The sequence below is a fragment of the Asparagus officinalis genome, chromosome 2 (genome assembly GCF_001876935.1).
Source record: "Asparagus officinalis chromosome 2, Aspof.V1, whole genome shotgun sequence".
Lineage (NCBI taxonomy): Eukaryota > Viridiplantae > Streptophyta > Magnoliopsida > Asparagales > Asparagaceae > Asparagus > Asparagus officinalis.
In genome coordinates this window covers 23,463,804-23,487,514 of record NC_033795.1, presented here as the reverse complement: position 1 = coordinate 23,487,514, position 23,711 = coordinate 23,463,804, and the positions used below count along the sequence as shown (strand labels likewise).

General features: G+C 36.3%; 1 protein-coding gene across 1 annotated transcript in view; it reads right to left on the bottom strand.

The window, feature by feature from the left end:
• Positions 1 to 23,711, bottom strand: part of LOC109830533 (exocyst complex component 5-like) — a 33,819-nt gene that overhangs the window by 8,783 nt on the left and 1,325 nt on the right. The window contains exons 4-14 of the mRNA XM_020397813.1: positions 20,206 to 20,307; positions 19,997 to 20,047; positions 19,791 to 19,896; positions 18,497 to 18,616; positions 18,335 to 18,426; positions 6,319 to 6,487; positions 6,158 to 6,234; positions 5,958 to 6,056; positions 5,770 to 5,860; positions 3,377 to 3,462; positions 3,076 to 3,249 (exon numbers count right to left, since the gene is read on the bottom strand). Of these exons, the coding sequence (XP_020253402.1) occupies positions 3,076 to 3,249; positions 3,377 to 3,462; positions 5,770 to 5,860; positions 5,958 to 6,056; positions 6,158 to 6,234; positions 6,319 to 6,487; positions 18,335 to 18,426; positions 18,497 to 18,616; positions 19,791 to 19,896; positions 19,997 to 20,047; positions 20,206 to 20,307 (1,167 nt within the window). The remainder of the gene's footprint in view (positions 1 to 3,075; positions 3,250 to 3,376; positions 3,463 to 5,769; positions 5,861 to 5,957; positions 6,057 to 6,157; positions 6,235 to 6,318; positions 6,488 to 18,334; positions 18,427 to 18,496; positions 18,617 to 19,790; positions 19,897 to 19,996; positions 20,048 to 20,205; positions 20,308 to 23,711) is intronic.

Here is a 23,711-nt window from a genome sequence, read left to right as displayed (position 1 = left end):
TCGATATTGGTCCCTTAAATCTTTCATATTCTGCAATTAGTCACTCAAATCATAAATTGTTATTCGGTTCCTCAAATGATATAGGTTGTTAAATCAGTCCAGTTAATTTTTCAGTCAAATTGTTTAACCTTAGTTGGGTTAGTGATTAGCCCAAAACAAAAATTACCTTGCTACTCTTTTTATTTCCTCTCTTATTATCCTTCTAAAATCTCATCCCTGCAACCCACCACCATCACTTCCAACTCTATCATCACTACCACATTTACCCCCAAATCACCGACTCTTATCTCCTCGTGCTCCCTCCTCAGCCTCTCCTCCACTTGCTTAAACATACCCTCATCTAAATCGATCTAGTTCTTAGTTGGGGTTGAGATTTAAAATTTAAATGAGCTTGTTCTTGATCTTGAGATATTGATGGTGCATGTTGTGGATCTTGATGGCAATGTACCACCAGAGGAAGAGGAATTGATAGTAATAGCCATCTTGTTGGTAACGGACAGGCTCATTTCTTATGGGTCCAGTAGGGAATAGGGAGGAGAAATTGGAGGATTGGAGAGGACTGAGCAAGAAAAGAGCAAATTTTGCCTCACTCTTGTTGGTCAGCGCACCACCAAAGAAAGCTTCCTCCTTAATTGTTTCCTGACCCATTCGCTGGCCTTCTCATCATCCGCTGTGGAGGACGTGGAGCTGGTTATTGTTGGTTTTGCTCACATCAATAACAATGACAACACAATCCACATTGTTGCCTCCTGTCTCTTGCATATTGTACTAGGTCCCGGTGGAGAAAGTGGTCGGAGAAGAGAAGATTGTCATGGATTTGGTTTTGACTTTAGGTTTTGAAATGGGCATGGATCTTGATGTTAAGGGTATAACAGGACGATCATGTGAAACAGTTAAATTTAATGGTATATTCTTCTCAACTGAAACATCAACTTAACACAGGGACTAACTTGAAACAAGCTATGTGATTTGAGGAACATAATAGCAATTTGGACCCCATCCATCTTGACCTGAGAGGAGTGAAGATGACAGCAAGCGCTCTTCCTTTTCTATTGGAAATATATATAAGTGAAAAATTAAGGCTACAAAATTTAGAGGCAACTTTCCGTACTTCTCAACTATATCTTACGTTAGACCAAACTTGCAGAAACGCAGAACTAAGTAGCAGGGTGCCATTTGGGGCTCAAGCAACAAGTCAATCTTTTAAAATTTTAAAAAGGGACAAAATTTCAGAAAAATAAGAAAAGAATCTGAAAATTAGAGAACCAACAAACAATGGAAGAAAACAATTCTATAGATGCAAATGTGTTCGTTTATAGAGATCGTAAGTATGAAACTGATGCTTAACAATACTTAGATACAATCATGCAATACTAACTAAATACTATAAACATTGTAATGTGATAAACTAACATGTTGTGGATTATTTACATCAAATTGTCAACAAATTATCAATGGGAATTTTTTGCCCACGACCGCTTTAAGGTGCAATTTTTCGAATGAAAAACGTCCTGACCACTTTGGCCCTGGGCGCAGCAGCTTTGGAGTGCTTATGCTTTTCAGGGCGCTTTTCACCACTCTTTACAACATTGCATTAGACAGTCATCTGATCAAGTTTATTTGCAACCCAAAACTATCAACCATTTCCTCACAGTTCAAATTCTTCTATTTTCCAGCCTCAGCCTGTGCATCCATTCAAGGCAATCAACCAATTTATTTGGATAGACCTTTTAGTTTTTCCTTCCTATTTATCCACAGTTCTCCATCCTGAGCAAGAATTGCTTGGCAGTTCTATGTCATGTGAAGTCTCATGTTTTTTTTTCCTTTTCCTTTTTTTTCTTTTTTTTTATGTTACAAATGGTGGGGTTGGAGGGGGGGATGTTCTCAATGGTTGTTCGATCCTTCGGATATTTCCTTAAGCTAGACAGCCTCTTAATACTTCTTTTATAACAACCACCTAGCACTATTTCTGATAAGAGCTCTCTTCCTGTGAAATGTTGCGAGGCCCTACCCGTACCCAACACATTTCCATATCCGAACTTCATGGACACTCCATGACTATATGCATACATTTATTATGACACGTACTCAATGATATGATATATGTTTTAATTCAAAATAGTTGGCAAACACTTCTTGGACGTATAGTCTACACTTCACACCCATTTATTGAAACTAGTTAGATATGAGTTGGATTTGTTTCACCCCCATACACAAGTTCAAAATTATTAATTTAAAGGGTGGCTTGGGTGTCTGGTTAAAAAATGAGATAGTTTCCAATTTTTTGTAATCAACATAATAAAAGAGACTTAAAAATTGTGATAGAAATTTTAATTCTAATGACACATGAAGTGAAAAACAATTGCCTTGTCCTGTAACCGTACCTGCACTGTACCCGTACCCACACCACACCCGTACCCGTTTCCATGCAACTTAGGTTGTAGGTAAAATCACTTCAATAAGAAATGGGATTTCTTATGATGTGAGCAATGTCATTGCATGCAACCTAGTGGATCATTTCTAATTTGAATTTGGATATATGTTCCGAAGAGCCTGGGGAAAAGGACCATTTACTAACCTTCGTAACAAATTGAACACGATTGACCTCTATTATCCAACTTAAGGGGGTGTTGAGAGGTATATAGTATTCTCCTCACGTAGTAGTGGGATAATATAAATAAAGGAGGTCAAAGACGTCAGAGGTCAGTTACCTTTCCTCCATAAATTTCCTCTTTTCTTCTCTTAGTCCACTCTATCTTACAGTCCACTATTTTCACTTATATATACCAACCAATATCTGAAACTCTGAACAGAGAATTCAGTATGGATAAAACTGATGTTCAATACAGTTGATATTCATGTTGTGTGTATCTTTTCATGTTCTTGTTCCTCCCATTTCATGGAGTATACGAGCATCTGACTTGAAAAGATGTCATAAAACAAAGTATAACAAGAAACAGTTAAGCACGGAATAAAGGAAAACTTTTAGATCCAAAACTGATATTTTCCTCTTCATAAATTTCCTACTACTACTTCAAATCATAGAGCATGAACTAGTGTATCACAAATACTGACCAGGGTAGAAAGCAAAATGCATCTAGATATTGCCTCCTCATTCCAGCGCACGAATTCTGTAACTATAGTAACAGATATCTGCTGGTTGGCAGATGCGTTTATAGCTGTTTTTGAACGCGAGACATTTCCTGTTGCTTCAGTTTGTTGTTGAATTTCAGCGCGCAACTCTTCCATCTAGACAAACCACTATCACGCTAAGAACAAAGTTTACACATCCGTAAAAGCTGTCTGATAATAGAAAAGGCTAAACATCTAACTTCACAAGAAACAGCAAATAAGATTGAGTAATTAGTGCAAAAACCTTCGCTTGGTAAAGCTGCATGAGGGATGCCTGCTCGTGCTCAGAATAGTCATCTTTGTGGGCAAGAAACAAGGACTCCGTGAGGCCTGAACCAGAGAAAAATAGGAACATCATGAGACTAAAGTATTACAATAAACAACATGAACTGCAAAATTTTGCAGGTTAAAACATGAGCCTAAAAGAGACTACCGCAATCGGAAAATGTTTTGAAGCCTTATTGTCATTAATAAAAAAGAAGTAACCTCTTCAGATCTATATGCTTTAAACTGGATCTGCATAAAGTTGGTCCTTTCAGCCCTAGCTTAAATTTCTAATCTATCAGACATGAACACAAGAGCAGACTCTGTAAGCTAAAGAAACCTTGCTAAGATGCTCTAAATCATAATACCATCTGTCCAGGACAGAAAATGTGAAAATTATGGATATTTTAACTAAGGACCAAGAAATTCATTATATAGAACACTTAGTATAGCCCCTAATCATAGCAAGTTTCTAATATTAACAGTCAAGACAGATATCAAATGTTTTTTTCGTTGTTGTTTCTGGGTAACGCAAAAAATGGAAAAATTCTTACATTCCAAAGCTGCCAATACCCTACTTGCAACATATATCATGATGCAATTTCTTATGTTTCGAAATCATTAAATATGTTACTAGAATGTTATATTATGTATAATCATCATCCGATATGACACCCTGATATTTACGATATATACCCGATATATCCTCGATTTTTGCAATCCAATATGGATTTTGGCCGTCCTATATTTATCCGATATTCAAAATTTAAAACAATGCATGGCACCACTTAAACTTTCACTCCGCACATCACATTAGAAGAATCCTTATCTCTGACCAAATACAAAAAGTTTCCTGGATCCACCCGAATATCAAAGTTCCCAGTTTCTTAAATACATCAGGCTACACCTTGATGTCACAAAAAAGTTAACTATACAAGCATTTTATAAAAAATAAATAAATGTCACCTTTTCCTTATCAATACATCAGATGGAACCCAGCTTTTTGAGGTATTAATTGGTATCTCTAAAAGAACATCTTGCCTGTTCTTCCTCTCTGAAATTTGCTTGTAAGTTAGAAAACTGCTGTTTTGCTCCTTTCACCTTGTGTCTTTTGTTCCATTGGAACCACTGGACCAGTCAAACATCATGACATTTTGTTTTTCCTTCCTTCCTAAAAAGTATATAGTGGTAGTGAGACCTAGTTGATCCCTCTTCAATTCCCTCATGTTTTTCTAGGAGGCTTTAGCTTCTTCTCTTGCCAATCTGAAGAAAGCTTCCACGGAAGTCCCATTTGGTAGCTTTCTAGATTTCCTTTTTACGTCCAGATAGAGAAAAATTCCTAGATAGGAAAGGAATTTGCTTCCAATATTTCAGAAGTTCTCAACTGGTGGTATTGGCAGTTGACAGTTTAAGTTGGAACCCTTCAAACCTTTTCTTGCAGGTCGCTGCAGGATAAAAACTCAGTTGTCATAGCAATGAGAAAAAACTCAGGTAGTCTGTCTTTATCCAGGTGCCACAGGAGAACAAATAAAGGGGCAAAGGACATTGTATAACTGGATGACAAATGAAGGGGGACGATGTAACAAAAAAAATTGGTCACCAAGGAGGTTGTCAGATGGCAAAACTCGAGCTTTTGACGGAGGAGGTCCAAAAAGAACTCTACCAGAGCTGTGGAGGAGGCCAAAACAGACTCCACCAGAGTTGTGGCAGCGGCCAAAAGATGTCAAAGCCAACAGTATAACTTTTTGGATAATTGACTCCAACTGGAGAGTTGAGTTTGATGTTAGTGATCTGTGAAATTTAGCTTCTACAAAGCATTCCCCTGAGATTCTGAGGGGTATAAGAGCTAGGCTTTCTATTCCTTGTATGGACCACGAAATACAGACAGACAGAGATATTGAAGAAAGCATTAGTATAGATGCGGACTAAGTCTCAACGATACAAAATTTGGGAGTTTTTTTACATTTTGCTAAAAAAAGGAATTGCTATCATCTCTCACTACAAGCTCAAAGCTGGATAGAAAGGTAGACTAGAGAGAAAACAGGATATGTTGACAATGCAGTACAACTGGTTTCCAGGCAACCACATCAGACTTCTGTTGTATACCAAAACTTCAGGGCCCTATAAAATTTGGGCAGACCGCTGAAGTGCCAAACAGCTAGTAAAATAGAAATTATTGCTGAAAGGCTGACATTAATGGGACCTACTTCAAACTCCCCAAGCAAAAGGTAAATAGAGGGGCCTATTCTTTTCTTCAACCCCTCAGATACCAACATCATATCCAAAAGTAGTACAAAGCAATCCTCATAAAAGAATAAACTGACATAATTTTATGATGTAGGTAACAGCACTAAGCAATGTGACTAAGACTACCTTCAACATCTAAATCACCACAGCCAACAGTTCGTAACTCTTTGGCAAGATCCTGTGTCTTCTCATACGCCACTGCAAGTACTCTTAGATACTGCAACCCAACCGGGCAACATCAGAAATTGAACATTCATCAAAGACTTTATATGTTACATAAGATATAGTGACAAAAAGTCATTAAAACAACTCACTAGTAGTAGACCACCTCGTTCAACAGGAGGTAAGTTCAAAAGGGAAGGTTTTACCAATAGCTTGTCAAGAATTGATGTCACCCTCTGTTCTAAGACTCTCTGCATACAGTTGAATACATATAATTCAATATGTTAGATATTTGAAAGATTCAGAAATGTGAAGAGTTAATATACACACGAAAAAATTTCTTCCAACAGACCTGCACAAGTATTGACATGACATCATTTGGAGTTGGGAAAACAGCCATTATGATTGCAACCTCCTTTCTCACGGTGTCTGCCAAGCCCAAAAGTTTTTATTACCACACGTCCTTTCGAACGTTTTTGAAAAACAATAGATAGTATTTTCAGAAATTGGAACCTGTGATCTCTTTGTACAGTGTAGAAAGACCACGTGCAATATTGCTTATGCCAGCTTGCAAACCTTCATCACCAAGCACCAACTTGCTGTCTGTATTCATAACTTCTATATCAATAAACATCGGCCGGGACGCTACATAATGTTGCATGGCGCTAGTGCCTCTGTTAAACTGCATTACGAAAAAAATATAAGGTTAATTCATCTAATTAAACATTTTCTAAAATGCAATGTGAGATCTTTGAGATAAAATTTTGTTTGTGATTAAAATAGCAAACTGATGCTGTCAACCTTGGTAGTCTCATTGCTTACAACAGCCCTGACTTTGGGTTTCAAATTAAAGGTGAACACGTTCCATATCTGAAGGAGACCACTAAAGATATATAGTTTTTTAATCCCTCAGGATCAAACCTACCGATAGAATAAAATGACTTTCTTTTACAGAAAAGAGAAGTGAATAATTAGAGGAAGAGAGGAGTACTTGTCATTTAAATGCAGATGGTAGAAGAGCAGATACGTCCTTTTACAAAATTTGACGCTTGCTCCTTGTTATGAGAGACAAGTTATTTGGCTTATATTTAATCCCACATTGCTTGTGGGTTAATTATTGTAATCTCCTATTAGTATAAATTTAGGGGAGACATAGTCCCTCCTCCCCTCGGCTCCACATTGCTGGGTTAAATATTGTAATCTCGTATTACCATAAATAAATGGGAGACATAGAGGTACCTCCGGCCGCCCACCCCAACCCACCCTACCCACCCAAAAAAAACCATCCATAGCTAAATTCGTACATTGTATCAGAGCCACTCAAATAATTCCCCTCTCCACTAGCTAACCCTAGCCCTCCATCTAAAACCCTAACCTTAATCCCATACCCTTCCTTAGCCTAACCGCCATTGCCCATCAACCCTTAAAAAAACCATAATCTCCCCCCTCTCCCTAACTATCGCCGCCCATCAACCCTGAAAAAAATCTGATGCCCCCATCTCCCTCATCTAGAACCCACCTTAATCTCATCCTCTTCCTCCTCCACCTAACTGCCGCCACCCACCAACCCTAAAGAAAACTACAATCTCCCTCCTCAGACCTCCGTCCCTAAACCACCTCATCTCTTGCCCCCCCCCCTAGTATTTTAATGTTAATTCGGATTTAGAGGCCAACTGACACGATATGGAGTTTTTCAATGTGTATTGTATTTTCATGGTTTATGTCGGATATATCAGGGGAACATGTCAGATATGCTGGGTGGATATATCAAGGGACATATCGGCTATGTCCACCGATTTTTTTAGTTTAAAAATTTAACTGATTTTTTTATTTTTTTGATTATGTTTATCTAATCAAGTTTGGGTTTAAATTCTTTGTTGTCTTAATATTGCTTCCAAAAACAAAACCCGATCAGTTAGGGGGAAAAAGACCAAAGTCACTTTTGTTGCCCCTCTTCTCTCTCTCTTTCGACATCTCATCGATCTCTTATTCGAGTTGTTCCTTCCACATCAATATCGGGTGATATTCTCTCTCCTTAACTGCCAACATCTGACTCTTCTTTTCTCATCTCTTTCCTTCAACATCAACTCTAAGCATCATAAGTTATTTACTTTTTTACAGTGTTTTCAATGCGCGAGGCGCAATGCGAGGCGCAAAGCATCTTTACGCGCACATGCGCAAGGCGCAACGCGATGCGCGCGCCCGAGTGATGCGAGGCGCACACCACACACATAATATTTCAATATATGTAATCAAGCACGAAAGAACATATTTTTAGAATTTACATAAAAAATATCATGATAAATAATATCTTGCTATAAAATCACAATATATTACCTTAATTTCTAATGCTAATACCCAACATAGTAGCAAATTTCATAAATTTTCAAATCAAATGTTAAATCAAGACTTATATCCAAACTAAGGATTAGTAATGGTCCTCAATTGAAGGTTATTAAAAAAGCCCAATGGATTTATTTTGTTTTTTGGGATATGGAATTTCAAGTATAAAGACTCGATTGAAATGTTAACAAAGAAAACTATATGAGGAAATGCACTACATGCATCCTACACAAAGTACGAATGTACGCGAGGCGCAAAAGGCGCTGCTGCATCAGATGTGGGGCGCATCGTCACCGCCCCGCATCGTAAGGCGCATGAGGCGCAATGAGGCGCGCGCATTTGAAAACACTGCTTTTTTATATGTTTAGACAAAAGAATTTATTATGTTTAAATTTTATTTATCATATTCGTATTACATATATGCACACCATCCGATATAACAATCCAATACTTTTTATGTCCCCCGACATATTCCCGATTTTTACTATCCAACATAAATTTTAATTGTCCGACATAAATCCGACATCCGACATTTAAAACCTTGCCCCCCCTGCGCTCCGCTAATTCTACATGGTATCAAAAGCACTCAAATAATTCCCTCTCCTCTAAACGAATTCTAACCCTTCATCTAAAATCCTAACCTTAATCGCATCCCCTTCCTCCTCCACTTAATGATCGCTTCTATTAACCCAAAAGAAAATTCCGATCTCTCCATGCTATAGCTTCACAGAGATGGAGCACAGCATTGATTCGTTTCCTACACCATGCGTGATAACTAAAGAAAACTTTTAAAAAAGAAAGTACTCTTGAATCATTAATGATATTAAATAGCTATTATAAAGCGATAGAATATGATTAAAGAAAATTAAGCTGATATAAGGGAAAATACTTACAAAGAAAGTAAACGATTGTTTTATTTATGATTAACACCAAGACTCTGATATCAGATACAGATACACTGATTTGATTTTACAAAAACTTAAAGAAACTCAATAAACACTTAATTTTCTTAAGTACAAGGCAAGATAGTTTTATCTGATGCCCTTATTTATCTTCTTCTCTATTTATAGATGAGGAGCAAGGTTTTAAATGTCGGCCGACATGTTAAATGTCGGCCGACATGTCGGACATGTCGGCTAACCTGTCGGTTTGAGGGCTTGAGTGACACGACATGGACGTTTTCAACTCGTATGTTGGTTTTCAGGGCCAAATCGAAAATATCAGGGTCATATCGTGCATATCGACCGATTTTTCATCTTAAAAAAAAAGACCGATATGGCCATTTTTTTTAGATCTATTTTTTGTTAACGGGTTTGGGTTTAGTGATAAAAATCCAAACTCATTTGACCCTTCTCATGTTTAAGGGTTTCTTATGAACCCGATAGAAAAAAAAGAGAAAAATTAAGGTTGCAGCGAACTTTGGAATCCATCACTCTTTTCGTAAACGACGACGTCCTTCCCCTACCTCCATCTCGGCTCCCCGTCGTCCATCTCTCATTGTGCCTCAATATCCGAACCCTAACCGAACTCGAGGACGGCAGTGTATCCCGTCGTCGGGATAAAGAGAAGAGGGTGGTCGGTGACTCATCCGAAGGAACCCGAGCAGACGAAGAAGAAGAGATCCGGCACTGCCTCCCTGCGATGTCAAATTCTACCCATCTTCAGCGTCACCTCTAGAATTTATAAAGTATGCTTATATTAAATTTAGGAATACTTAGATTACATTTAGGACATGATATTATACATACGCGCGCCATCCGATATGGCAATCCGATATTTAGTCCATATCCCCCAATATATCCCTGATTTTCGCTATCCGACATGGATTTCAGTCGTCCGACATAAACCCGACATCCGACATTTAAAACCTTGATGAGGAGAGGTAAGATTATCATGACTGTGGTCAACAGATGGCATCTCCTTTTTCTAAATATGACTTAAATTTGATTGGCATGTTCCTTTTTTCGGTAGTGGCAGGCAGATGAAATCTATCTTTAGGTGATATAACTAAAGACGGAGTTGATGTCTCTCTTTTTTTTTGCATAGTAAAGATTCCTTTCAATTATTGTTTTAATAGGTGGTGACCCACCACACTTACTATTCCTTTCCTAACCTTAACATCGTTGTATCAACTGCTTCTTCGTTAAGTCATCTGATTCTTGTTTTATGTAGATCTTCTTCTTAATTTTCCATATAACAATGTTCCTAAGCAAAAGTCTCTAACTTTTCCCGGAACAATAGTTTGAAGAAAATCTCTAGTTTTATCATTTCCTTTCTGTGGATGCTTTGAATTCGAAACCCAATCAAGTAACATAATCATTTTATTTTAATGAACGGTATAAGCTATTAAAGCTTTTTCAGTGGCTTCAGAAAAGAACTTGAGTATTGTTTGAAGTCTTTCATCTTCTTTAATAAAATCTTCTTTTTGAACTTGGTAAATTCATGTACTGGGTCTTCAATGATGTTACATGGTTCAATGACCAGTAAAGATGAATATATTGTCTTTCCTCCCAAATGCTTCATATTTTGAACGTAAAGATGGTTTGGAATCTAGTTCCATATTCCATAGCATTGGTCTTGCAAAGTTAAATATAAGTGTCGAAATCCTTTGGACAAATGTTTATGAACATTTCATGAACAATCCCGACCTGTATTTGTTTTGATATTTAGGATCTCTCGAAAATAAGCAATTAGTCTAAGCCGTCTGATTTTACCTAAAAGAAGTTCTTTTGCAAAGAAACTTTTAAATTTCAATCTGCTATCTTTTTGAAAAAGCATATTAGAGCTTCTTCATTGATTTGATTTTGTTATACATAGCAATATTTCTTGTACTGTTTTTTCAGCCTCTAGAGATTTAACCTTTTCATTCTCAATTTTGAAAAATTGTAGCAAATCTAGGAAATCTTGGATCCTTAGATTCACTAAATCTGATGTTCCTCCATCGAAAAGAATTACTTTAAGCTATTTCTACTCAATGGTAGCTCCTTCAAATTTTTTTATTCTCTTACCTCAGCTTTCTGACCTTGATGTGTAAAAGAATTGTACTAGTCTTTGAACTAGTTTTCTAGCTTTTTGGTATCCTTTATATCTATAGTTTGCCCTTGGGTGAGGTATACACTCTGAAGTGAGTTCATAGATCTTGTTTCCCCTACTTGGATGGCTTAAAAGCATCCACTGAATCTAGTGAATGTCTCTGGATCCTTTTTTTTAAGGTTAGTATTATGACATTCTCTTGTAACTGTTTTTGCAAAAGTTTTTCTTGCTTCTGTGGGAGGTTTTCTTTTTAGTTCTTTGAAGTAGTGTAGTTTGCAGAGTTGTTAAACTCTGTGGAGATAGTTGTCTCAGCGGAGGCTTCAGTTTTTCTTTCAAAGAGGGTTTTTGATTTCTTAGACCCTCCTAATTGCCAATTCTCTTGCCTCTCCATATCCTGAAGTTCTTGAAATGTTTCACTGAGGTCTTTCTTACCTTTTCTTTATTAATGGACTGGTAATTAAATCAGTAGCAAAGTTAGTATACCTAGGAATATATTAAACTTCATAATTACATATTTCTAAATATAATGCTATGTGAATTCTTCAAAGATTTTCTTCAATATTATTTATTGTTTTTCTTTTTAAGAATTGAGCTATTGATTTATTACCGGTTTCTATGATGAAATCTCTTTTAAACTTTTTATAGCAAGCTTGATCACCAATAATTATTTATCACATGTAGCATATCTTGTTTGGGTTTTATTAAATTCTCCAAAAAAATATGCAATTATTTCAGTTTGTTTTGCAACTAACAATCCAGCCTAAAAATTATCTGAAGCATTTGTTTGTAGCAAGAAACTCTCATTTTCAGTGGGAAAACAAAGAATCTTTTGATCTTTGACTATTTCTTTAATATTTCTTATTTAATCATTTTCCTTTTTGGGACAAGTATATACTGATTTTACTAGTATTCCATCGTCTTGGTTGTTCATCAATATTCATTTTTTATTTCTTTTATTCTTTGACAAGCTTTTTGCGGAGATTTTTTACTCTAACAAATAAATTTAGCATAAATTTTCTACCATAATTAAATAATCACAAAAGGCTTTGTAATTCTTTTAATATAACCCAGAACATGAATTTATCAAGATCAAAAAAGAAGATTTTATTGAAGAAAATAAAAGACTTCAAACAACACTTAAGTTCTTCTTTGAAACCACTGAAATAGTTTCAAGAACGCATACCGTTCATGCTAATAAAACGATTATGTTATTTGACTGAGTTTTTAATTCAAAGCCTTCACAGAAAGGAAAGGATAAAACCGAAGATTTTCTTCAAACTCTTGCTCTTGGAAAAATTAGGACTTGCTCAGAGACACTAGTTTACATAAAATGAAGATCTACATAACATAAGAATTAGAAAAGTTAATGAAGAAGCAGTTGATACAGCGACGTCGGAATTTAAGGAGGAATAGTATGTGTGGTGGATCCTACAAAGTCACCTTTTAAAATAATAATTAAAAAATCTTTACTATGCAAAAGAAGAGACTCCTCAATTCTGCCTTTAATCAAATCACCTAAAGACGGATTCCATCTACCTACCACAACCAGAAAAATAAAGAACACGTCAACCAATTTTAAGTCACATCTAGAAAAAGATGTCATTTGCTGACCACAGCCATGAGAATCTTACCTCTCCTCATCTATAAATAGAGAAGAAGATAAAACAGGATATCAAAGAAAACTAGCTTATCTTGTAATTAAGAAAAATGAGTGCTTTTGAGTTTCTTCAAGTATTTGTAAAATCAAATTAATGTATCTGTATCTGGTATCAGAGCCCTAGTGTTAATCATAAATAAAAGTCATTCTACCTTCTTCGTAAGCATTTTTTCTTATGTCAGCTTAATTTTCTTTCATCATATTCTATCGCTTTATAACAGTTATTCAATATCATTGGTAATTCAAGAGTGCTTTCTTCTTTAAAAATATTTCTTTAGTTATCACGCATGGTATACGCATGGTATAAGAAACAAACCAATGTTGTTTTCTATCTCCATAGAGCAGTAGTATAAGCTTGTGGTCATATGTTGAGGCCTAACCCAGAACCATGGTTGCATAAATTGCAGGTTAGGTACTATGTTAAGCCGCAGAGAATAGGATAAAAATAACTAAGATATAATTTAAGAAGACATCAAGAAACACTAAAGATATTATTTAACTTTTATAAATTTGACAGAATACGTTCAAGATTTAATGAAAAATCAACCGACAGTTTTTGTAGAAGACATACAAATGTCGATTTGGTCTAAACCAAGACCAATCTCCCTGACTACTGCTGCCCATCAATCCTAAAAAACCTCCATCCCCCACATCTAAAACTCTAACCTTATTCTCATCCACTTCCGCCTCCACCTAATTGATGCCGCTCATCAACCCTAAACAAAGCTTTGATCTCCCTCATCAGACCTCCACCCTTTTAACCCACCAAACAAATTCTACATAGTAGCAAAGCCACTCAAATAATTCGTCTCTCCTCTAAACTAATCCTGGCCCTCCATCTAAAATTCTAACTTTAATCTCATCCACTGTTTTAAAAAGCCTTCGCCTAGTCCGTCTAGGTGTACGCTTAGACCTAGGCAGTACGTAGGCCACCTAACTAGCGCCTAGCGCCTAGGCGGTATCTAGGCTGCCCACCTAGATTTTGAGAGTGTTTAGAGGAGCATTGTCTGCTTATGTGGACTGTACCTTTTAGGCATGGATCATTATTTTCTGTGTTGTAACATTCACGTCCTCTAACCTCCTCCAAACTCCGTTAACCTCCAAATATGAACACCTCCTCTACCTCCTCCAACCTTCAACAAAACCTCCTCAATCGCCACTTAAATGAAGAAGAAATCCGCCTAGACACTAGTCCAACACTTAAGCTTTCTATAAAATTGATATTTACTATCGGTTCTTGTAATTAAAAAATAAAAAATAAAACCTCCTAGGATTTAGGCATCGGGTCCAACGTCTAAGCTTACTAACATTTTTTTATAACCGTATTAGTTATTATTTTGGCTATTTAGTATCTAACTATGCATAGTTTATTGTGGATCTAAGATTGCTATCTTTTTATAAATTTATATGAATTTAATACATATTTTTATCAATTATGGTAATTAAATAATTTAAAAAATACTCAAACGCCTAGACGCCGCCTAGACGTCTGCCCAGGCGTCTAGGCGTTAGCTCAAAAGCCCTAGTCCGCCTAACGCCTTCTATAACATTGATCTCATCCCCTTCCTCCACCAAACTGTTGTTGCCTATCAACCCTAAAAAAAACTCCAATCTCCCCCATCTCCCTAACTGCCGCTGCCCATCAACCCTTAAAAAATCCGATGTTCCACATTCCCTCATCTAAAACCCTAACCTTAATCTCACCCTCTTCCTCCTCTACCTACCTGTTGGCGCTCACCAACCCTAATGAAAACTCTGATCTCCCTCATCAGATCTCCACCACTAACCCACATCATTCGGTTGCACCTGTACCTCACCCTCATTCACCTAGAGCTCGCCGCAGCTAAAACCTTCCACAAACCCGCCTTAGGCCTCACCCTAAGCCCTCAACCCCAGCACATCCTCACAACCGTAGCCCCTCGCCGAAATCCCTCCACAACCACAGCCTCGCAATCGTTAGACATGCGCACACCTTTGCCTCCCTCGATAATCACCCATCCGCCACCAGAAATGCTCTCCTTCATCTACACTCTTGATACATTCAAGATTAACTCCAATAGGATAAAATAAAACGATAGAAAACAGAAGAAATTAAAAGGTCTTTAATCTTTATTCATTTTCATTCTTGTAAGACTTCTCAACACAAAACTAATATAGGAAGATGAAAAGGAATTAATAGAGATGGGTGAAATAGAAGTAATTTTCAATTATTTCATCCAAAATCTTGCTCATCATAGGAACTTGTTGGCTCCTTTGGCAACTAATCTTACTAATTTTTACTTGCTTTTGATTTATTAAAATTGACTCCAAGTTCAACTAATTGTTAAAAGGAAACAAGCATGGAAAAATAAAAAACCCAACAGCATTCAGTTTCCTCTCTGATTATCAACGAAAAGCAATGCACAAGTAAAATATAAAAGTGTATTGGTACTGGCATGATCTGTCATCAAAAACAAAGTAACAACAACGATGGATTTGATTGGATCTTCAGATAGTTTTTCTGCAAGCTACCAAAGATTAAGAAAATGCCAAAATTGGAGTCCAGACCTGTTTTCTATAACAAAAGGACATTGGTTCAACTTTGAGCCCTTGTGAGTATTTGACTTTGAGAAGGCACAAGATCCAATTTAGCTACAGGACAGGACCATCAATGAGAAATCTCTTTCAGAAGGAACAGTACCCTAGATTGGCAACGCCATTTCATGCAGACAAGATTGGCAGCTTTATTGAGAACTTGGCTACCAACTGTTGTCAGGCAGAGATGGCTGATGATTTGGAAGAACTTGATTTGCATTGGAGGTTTGAAGCTGGAAAATTAGAAGCATTTGTTGTTCCATCATAAACAGAGGGTGATGAGATACAAGAGTAGGGTCTAGACAGACAAACACTGTTATGACAATGAAATAGTTCTTCAATGATGTGCAGGATATTGCTATGAGCATACGGGAGCTGATGCCTAAAATTGAGGTCTTGGAGACGAGAGATGGATTCTAATGAATAATCATGAATACAGACAGAGAATTAGACAGAGAATGCCTTGGTGGTGCGCAATCTCCTCCTTAACCAGTTGAACGTGAAGGAGAAAACCTCAAACTCTAAGAAGCGAAGGGATTGCAATAAGGAAACACCATAAGAATTTAAATCAGTCACAATTCACAAAGTTGAGTAAGAGATGATAAAGACATCATGGACACAACTCATGTGTAACGAGCATGGACATATAGTAGTCCTGGATGAAGAATAAATAAAGGGACAAAGGAACTTGAGAAGAAACATGATATGGTAACAATAGGAGAGCAATGTTGATCCTAGATTACAGTAATGTCTACAGAAAAAGGAAATTGTACCAGTCCTGATAAATGTAATAGAAAACTATCCTAAACGAGTGGAGGACCTAAACAAGCAAGCAATATCCCAACTTAGAAGATGAAGTATCCATGAAATAATGTTATTACTTGGGAGACACTTGAGAAGCAAAAGAAAAATCATAATAAACAGGATCTTTCAGATTTTCTCCCTGTTTGTGTGTGTGCGCGTGCATGTGTGCAGATTGCATTAGTTATTGTTCTAAAAAGTGGGGTGAAGTGGTAATAGCCAATAAATTAACCAAAGCATATTTCACCAAGAAAGCTAACAATTGATGACAGCTTATGGTTGACAACACTTACCAATAATGAATAAGTTTTACATGTACCAGAAAATGATTGTCAGCACTTTGCACTTAATCAAGTAGGATATGTAGAAACCTGACTAATACTATCATTGCTATGTACAATATACCAGTTGCATCATTCCGTCTGAAATGTCTCATATGATAATTAAAACAAGGTGAACCTTCATGAACCTTAATTCTAGTTAGAACTAACACTTATTTCTCTTGTTCCAAACTTCCATACTAATTTAGCATCTTAAAGAACTCATCCTACAAACAAGATTAACACCCAAGAAGCTGTGTCTGAACTCACCTTTCCCAGTACTGACTACCTATGATGCACGGATACGGATACGGGACACGGATACGACACGGACACGGATACGGGATACGGCAAAATCCAAAAAAATAGGATACGGGGATACGGCGAGGAATTTTTTTAAATTATTATTATATATAGAAAATTATTATTATATATAAAAAATAGGATACAGGGATACTAAAAGATAAGTTGTTGCTCACTGACTTTGTTTTTCCTTTTACAGATTATACTTAGAGTTAATCAACAATGAGCAAGGATGAAGGATCAATCAAATATGTATAATTAGATATGTATATTCATAATTCATTCATTAAATATGTATATTCATTTGTGTAATAATTCATTTGTGTAATAATTCATTTGTGTAATAATTTATTGACTAACAAAATTATTGACTAACAATTATTGACTAACAAATAGTTCATTTGTCTAATAATTCATTGTCTAACAAATAATTCATTGCCTAACAAATAATTCATTTGTATAATAATTTTTTGACTAACAAAATTATACTGCAGATTCATTTGTTGATATGAATTAAATGTTCAAACATTCCCAATGCTTAAAATATTCGAAGGTGTTGATATTTAAAACACAATAACGTTCATTGCAGATTCATTTGTATAGAAAATGGACAAAATTCTCAATGCTTACTAGACATATCAATGAAATTCATTTGTGTAATGTTAACAATTCATTTGTGTTAAGAAACTGAAATTGAAATTAAAAAATACTCATATGTTAGGAAATTAAAACTGAAATTGAAACTAAAATTGAAAAAAATAAATTATCAAATGAAGAATAGGATTGTAGATCTGTGACTTGCTCAGCAGTATCACGAAGCTGCATAAACAAAAAAAAAGTTAGTTTTCTCAAAAAAAACAAAGATAAAGAGACTGATAGGGACGGAGAAGGTTCGGGTGGAGGAGATGATCGACGACGACGGCCTTCGGGTGGAAGAGATCGACGACGAGAGACGGCAGAAGCTTGCGATCGCTGGAGGCGGCGGCGTCTCGAGTGAGGTGAGCGAAGTGAAATTAGGGTTTTTGGGTTTGGGTTTTGGTTACGGGTTATGTATTGCTTTTTTTTTCGTATCCCAGCCGTGTCCCCTCCCAGTTGACCGTATCCCCTCCCCATTGACCCGTTGACCACGTATCGGACACTGTTTGACCGTGTCCGACACGTGTCTTGCACGTGTCGGGCACGAATCCGTGTCTGATTCGTGTCAGACACGGATTCGTGGTCATTGGGGGAGTATCCGTGCTTCATAGCTGACTACTGAGTCTACTGACTAATGAAATAAATGAATGTTTTTAGCAAATGAACAAAGAAAGGGGCTAGCATTTGTATGCCCATTTTACACTGAATAGCAGAAGATGTTACTGAATAATATTTTTCTACTGTTCGACTTTCTTCCTGGCTCTTGGCTATAAAAAGGATTTTCACCCACATTCTTCTGCAATTATGAAATGTCATTATTCTACTAATGAGATATATTTTAATACAAATGAAGTCTACAGACCTGAGATAAAATTTTAGCACATTCTGCCATTGTCGACAATTCACGCTTTTGTGATGCAGCATCAAACCGCGACAGTAATCTATTCTCCAATTCTGAAACATTCATATGTAGAAATTTACTTTCAGAGAAAAGAGCAATAAGATAGTAACTCATAAACCTTACCATTACAATAGTCTTGAAGATTTGCAACAGCAACTTCCAGACCCCTACTAGCATTGGCTGCATTAGCTGCGGAAGGCATGCTTATTCCAACCCGACCAACATCCTCCTCAGCAAATGATCCTATGTTCAGAAAAAGAGTGTTCATGATATGAAATGCTACCATTTATCCATATCTGGAAGTAATAACAGACAAACTTATTTCTAATAACAAATTAGTGTTAACTATGGAAATACATCTATATGCCATGCAATGGCATTTCCATCCCCATCTCTCCCTTCTAGTGAGCAGGAAGGAGGCTAAAATTAGTTAGTTTTAATTTTGAGGTACGGAGAAAGCTTAAGCTTATTCATGAACTCTTCAATGGATTCTTTTAGTTACATAAAAGTGGCTGCATGAAAATCCAACATTAGAAATAATATTGGACAGCAGAGGGTTAAAAGAGAACAGAATAGAAGTTTCAACTTGAGTGGATATTGTAGTTAAGGTAGAACATGAGATCTGTTGAATTGAGAATACATATTTCACATAAAATGTAACCATATTGAACCAATACCAGGGGTTTATTAATACCAGGGGTTAATAAAGAGCTCATCTAATATTCTACTTGTTTGTCCTAGGAGATGTAAATCATGACATATGAAAGTTATGCTATGGGTATTGTAAGGATTCTAATTGAACAAAAAAAAGTCTGATGAACAGAAGCTGTTTACTTTTATTCTATATTCTTCTTTACCCTTTCCTTTTGAGACTCTGCATTCTTAATAACTACTTTTGAAATGTCTTCCGCTTTTCTTCTAACACAACATACAACAAGGCTGCCATAATCATTTGGTTATCCCTCTCTACTTATAAGTCTTCCTGCCACCGATATCATCAACAGACATCGCCGAGCAGAGCCAAACCAAATTTTGAAGAAAAAATTTTCTCTCACAAACCAATGGGTTATGGAAATCAAGTATTAGCATGCATATGTAATCCTTTGCCTATGGATCACATTAGAAAGGTTGGTTTGCAGATCTTGTTGTTTAATTGAGGATATTTCAATGGTCTTGTGTTTCTTTTCTTCTTTCAAATATTTATTCCCTTATTTCTGTTTTTTTCTCTTCCTCTCTTTTTCAAATACTATGATAGAACATTCACCTGAAACCAATCTACATAGATAACAACCATTTTTTCAAATTGAACGCCAAAACAATCTTCTATCCTTGTTGAGTAGATTAGTGGACTAATATTAAACAAACAGCATGTGCGTCCAACACGATGCAGTTTGATAATCATACAGTGACAACTCACGTAATTTCTGTGCAATTGAAGCAGCTTCTGCAACACGACTGTCATCAGAAAATAGGGATGATAGTTCCATCAGTTCACCAGGGCTGCTATTGAACTCCATCAAGTACTGTGAATGTCATAAAACATAAATTGAAGGCATATGATTATTAGAAAAGAACAGAAGTCAAACCTCAAACAACAACATGAAATTCCCAACAGGGCCCTACCTTGATCAGATCTATTGTTTGAATAGCAGTTTCTCTCTGGGAATCTGCACTCTGACAAGCAAAGCACTTGTTAAATCATGGCATCTGGTAATCTTTTCACAAACTCATAAAAGCCATAGAAGCAACACAGAAAAAAAAAGCTAGCCAGAGCATTGAGAATAATGATAAATATAATGATAACAGTTACTTGTTACTTATAAGAACTTTACCTGTAAATGGTCCCCAATTTTTGCTGCAGTCTGCCCCACACTTGAAATTCTAGTATCTAGTCTCGCGAAACTATCGTACAAGCCATCTACGCCTTTTTCCAGCTAAGATAAAATGACACAAAATGTGATTACATACACTTAAGAAGAACAGGGACTACAGCATAGATAGAAGATAATAGAAGATTGTTTGAAGATCTGGGAGGAAAATGATCGAGCTAACGTGATTTTGACCATCAATGAATAATCACAACTTCATTGCCCCATGCACTAATGCAAGCTCACATTACTGCAGAAAGTAAACGCTTAAGTATGTAGGTTCTAACTACAAGTCATGCATGCAGTGCCTATATTATATAGTACCTAAAGAGAGAGAATGGAGCCTAAAAATCTTTGTAGACGTAACTGCCTGACAAGTCAGGATCCAAAAAACAGAAGTGAAGTTCCAAATGTAGACATCATTTGGACTCTTGCATGGAATATATCATGAAATACTTTCACAGCTAGCAAGTTCAAAGAAAAGCTTGCATTATATATATGAGGTATGACAGTGAGTCGAAATTAGGTTTTCCCCCAATTTTAAGCACTGGTAAAATCTAGTGTGACACAAACACACACCACACATGGGCAAGGAGAATATCTTATGCATGTCATGCATACATTTAAATTGTACAAAATAGAATGGTAAGTCTGAGATGCATAACAAGCTACATGTCATGAAAATATAATAAAACTACAAAAATGAAGCTCTACATGAGCCCAATATTGGGATTTTTCCATGGAATTTCACATCTGACTAAATTTTCTTAAAAGGCTAGCAAGGTCAGAGCATGTACAGCATTTGCATAATGAAATAAATAGTATGTATACTCTCATCCGCCTAACCATTAGGTGTCTCCTAAATTTAATTCAGGATCCTCCTGAAGAGAGACAGCTACAAACAAATAGTAGAACACATTATAGGAGCTAGAAAATGGGGAAGTCTGATAGCACAGTAGGTTTAGAATCGGTTTTGGTTTTGGTTTTGGTTTTTATAAATGTAGTAAAACCAGCTTCTTCGTCACTCTTTTTGGTAACACTCTCCTGTCAACTAGCTTCTCCAATGAGAGGACGGGGATCCATCTAATGCATTCTTCTCAGTAACTTACACAAACAGTAGCCTTTACATCCATACATTATCGAATTTATGCAGGCAAAGTCAGAGCCTCTATTCCTTACATATAAGGCTTTTCTTTGACCAGATATCAACACTTTTCAACACAGAACAGAAATACCAATGATAATACAAAAATAAATATAGAAGTATGCAAAGTGGTCAACAAGGCTGTTGTATATAGCATGATGAGGTTTGTTGGTAGTGTCGCTTTATAAAGGTAATTAGAATGTAAAGGTCACTCAGTTTAGTCACCTAGAATTTTTAATGAAGCCAAGGTTCTTAAGAAAAAAAGGTACTTGAGAGACTTGTTAGATACTAATTCTTCAAACATTAACCTACTAGCGAACCCCGTCTGAGAGGGATTCAGGAGCCATTGGCCAATCTCCTTAAGAAGGCTATCATATACAGCAGTTGTATTCAGAGGTTAATATCCCCTGCAAACTGAATGGTTGATGATCATATCTTAATCAGTTTTATTAGTCTAATGATGTTCTTGCTCCATTTTAAGATGTTGCCATCCATTCCTCTCATTACTTATTTGAAACTATCATAATTCCTAATATTTTAACTTCTTTTTGAAAAAAGAAAAACTTTAAAACCTCCTCAACCTAAATACGAAGAAGTCTTCACTTTTGAAAGAAAAAAAGTAAGCAACTCCTAAACCTCAATTGGAAATTCTGGAGTCAGCAAGTCATGAAGGCTGCAAAGCTAACTCAGGAAGCACCCTCATAATTTAGGTCAAGATAATGATTTCAAAAGCACAATGTCGGATTCTAAAACGATAATATACTCAGGAAGGGGGAAATGTGAGGCAGGACTAGGTTAAACCAGCAACTACGATAATTCTTGGTTATGCAAATACGTTACTATTAACCTTTATTCTTCCATATATTCGATGCAGTTGTTACTGATCATTATGCTTCAGTATGATAGATACGCATAGTCAAGGTTGTGCATAGCAGAAGTGCAGAGCTCTTGAGGCTTAATCAGGAATCGGGGCTTAAGCAGAAAAAAGCGCCAAGTCAATTTTTTATTTTTAAATAAGGAAAAAAATTCCAAAAGAAAAAGAAAAACAGAGGGGGAAATCTGAAAATTATAAAACAACCAAAATGGACGTAAACTTTCTACAAATGCATATGTAATTGTTTACAAAGACCATAAGCATAAATAGATTTGTAACAATACTTAGATTAAATGAGACAATATTATTAAATAATATGCACATTGTGATGTGATAAACTAACATGTAGTTTGATATGCACATCAAATAGTCAACAAGTTAATGACTAGATGTAAATTATAAAAGAGAAGCAAACATACCTATTAAATACAATCATCATTATATTGCTCCAAGTTTCTTCGAAAATTCAAGTAGAATCCTCTCAAGGAAAAAGGGGAAATCTATGCAAACATGGACGGAAAAAAAATCATGGAAAGCGGTCCAACTGCTTAACACCAAGGCTTGGACAGCTTTGGCCATTTTGGGCCTCCTTTTTACTGCTTTGAGCCGCTTTTCAACCACTTTGGGATGTTTTTGGGTCGCTTAAGTCTAGAAAGTGCTTTTGACCGTGCCTTTGCGAGACGAAAGCAACTCAACCACTTAATAGGCTCATTTTGGGTTTTAGCAGAGCAGCAAGGTGGCGCTTCTGCTTTTTTACCCCGTTTATTACAACATTGTACGTAGTGACAAATATGTCCTTCATCATCTAAATGAAGATTGTATGATTTGTATCTTACTTCCAATCAACATTGTCCAATTTGCCCATTATTAGAATTGATTTTATTTTAAACTAGATTTGAGAACAAGCAATTCACGTGAAACTCTATCATGTACAAAGAAATGGATTTTTTAGGAGTATATTACAAAATACAGATACTATAATTAGTTAATTTTAAAAAGACTCAAACTCGAACAGATCATAGCTTACAGGACGTAAAGAAAATCATGATGCATATTAATGGGAAGCAGCGCGAGGGCTTCGATTTGATGGAATAACGTTGAAAACCATGACGAAAAATAATGGATGTTACTGTTCATGGCTGAACAGTACAATTACTATTCACAGAATGAACAATACCGAACAATTAAATTTGGGGCTATTTTGTGGGTTTTCACTGTTTATTGGTCAAACAGAGGGGACTGTTTATTGGTCAAACAGGGGGGAGTCATTGCAAGTTATGGATCAAGATGGGTAGGGCGTTGGAATTTGTAAAGAGAAGAGATTTGATAACTAGCTAGGCCTAACACCAAGGGGCTTCACACCCAAAAAAAAGAAAGGAAAATCACATGCCAAAAAACACCTCACATGCTCAAGAGAGAATTATAGCCTTAGATACATATTTCCCTATAGAT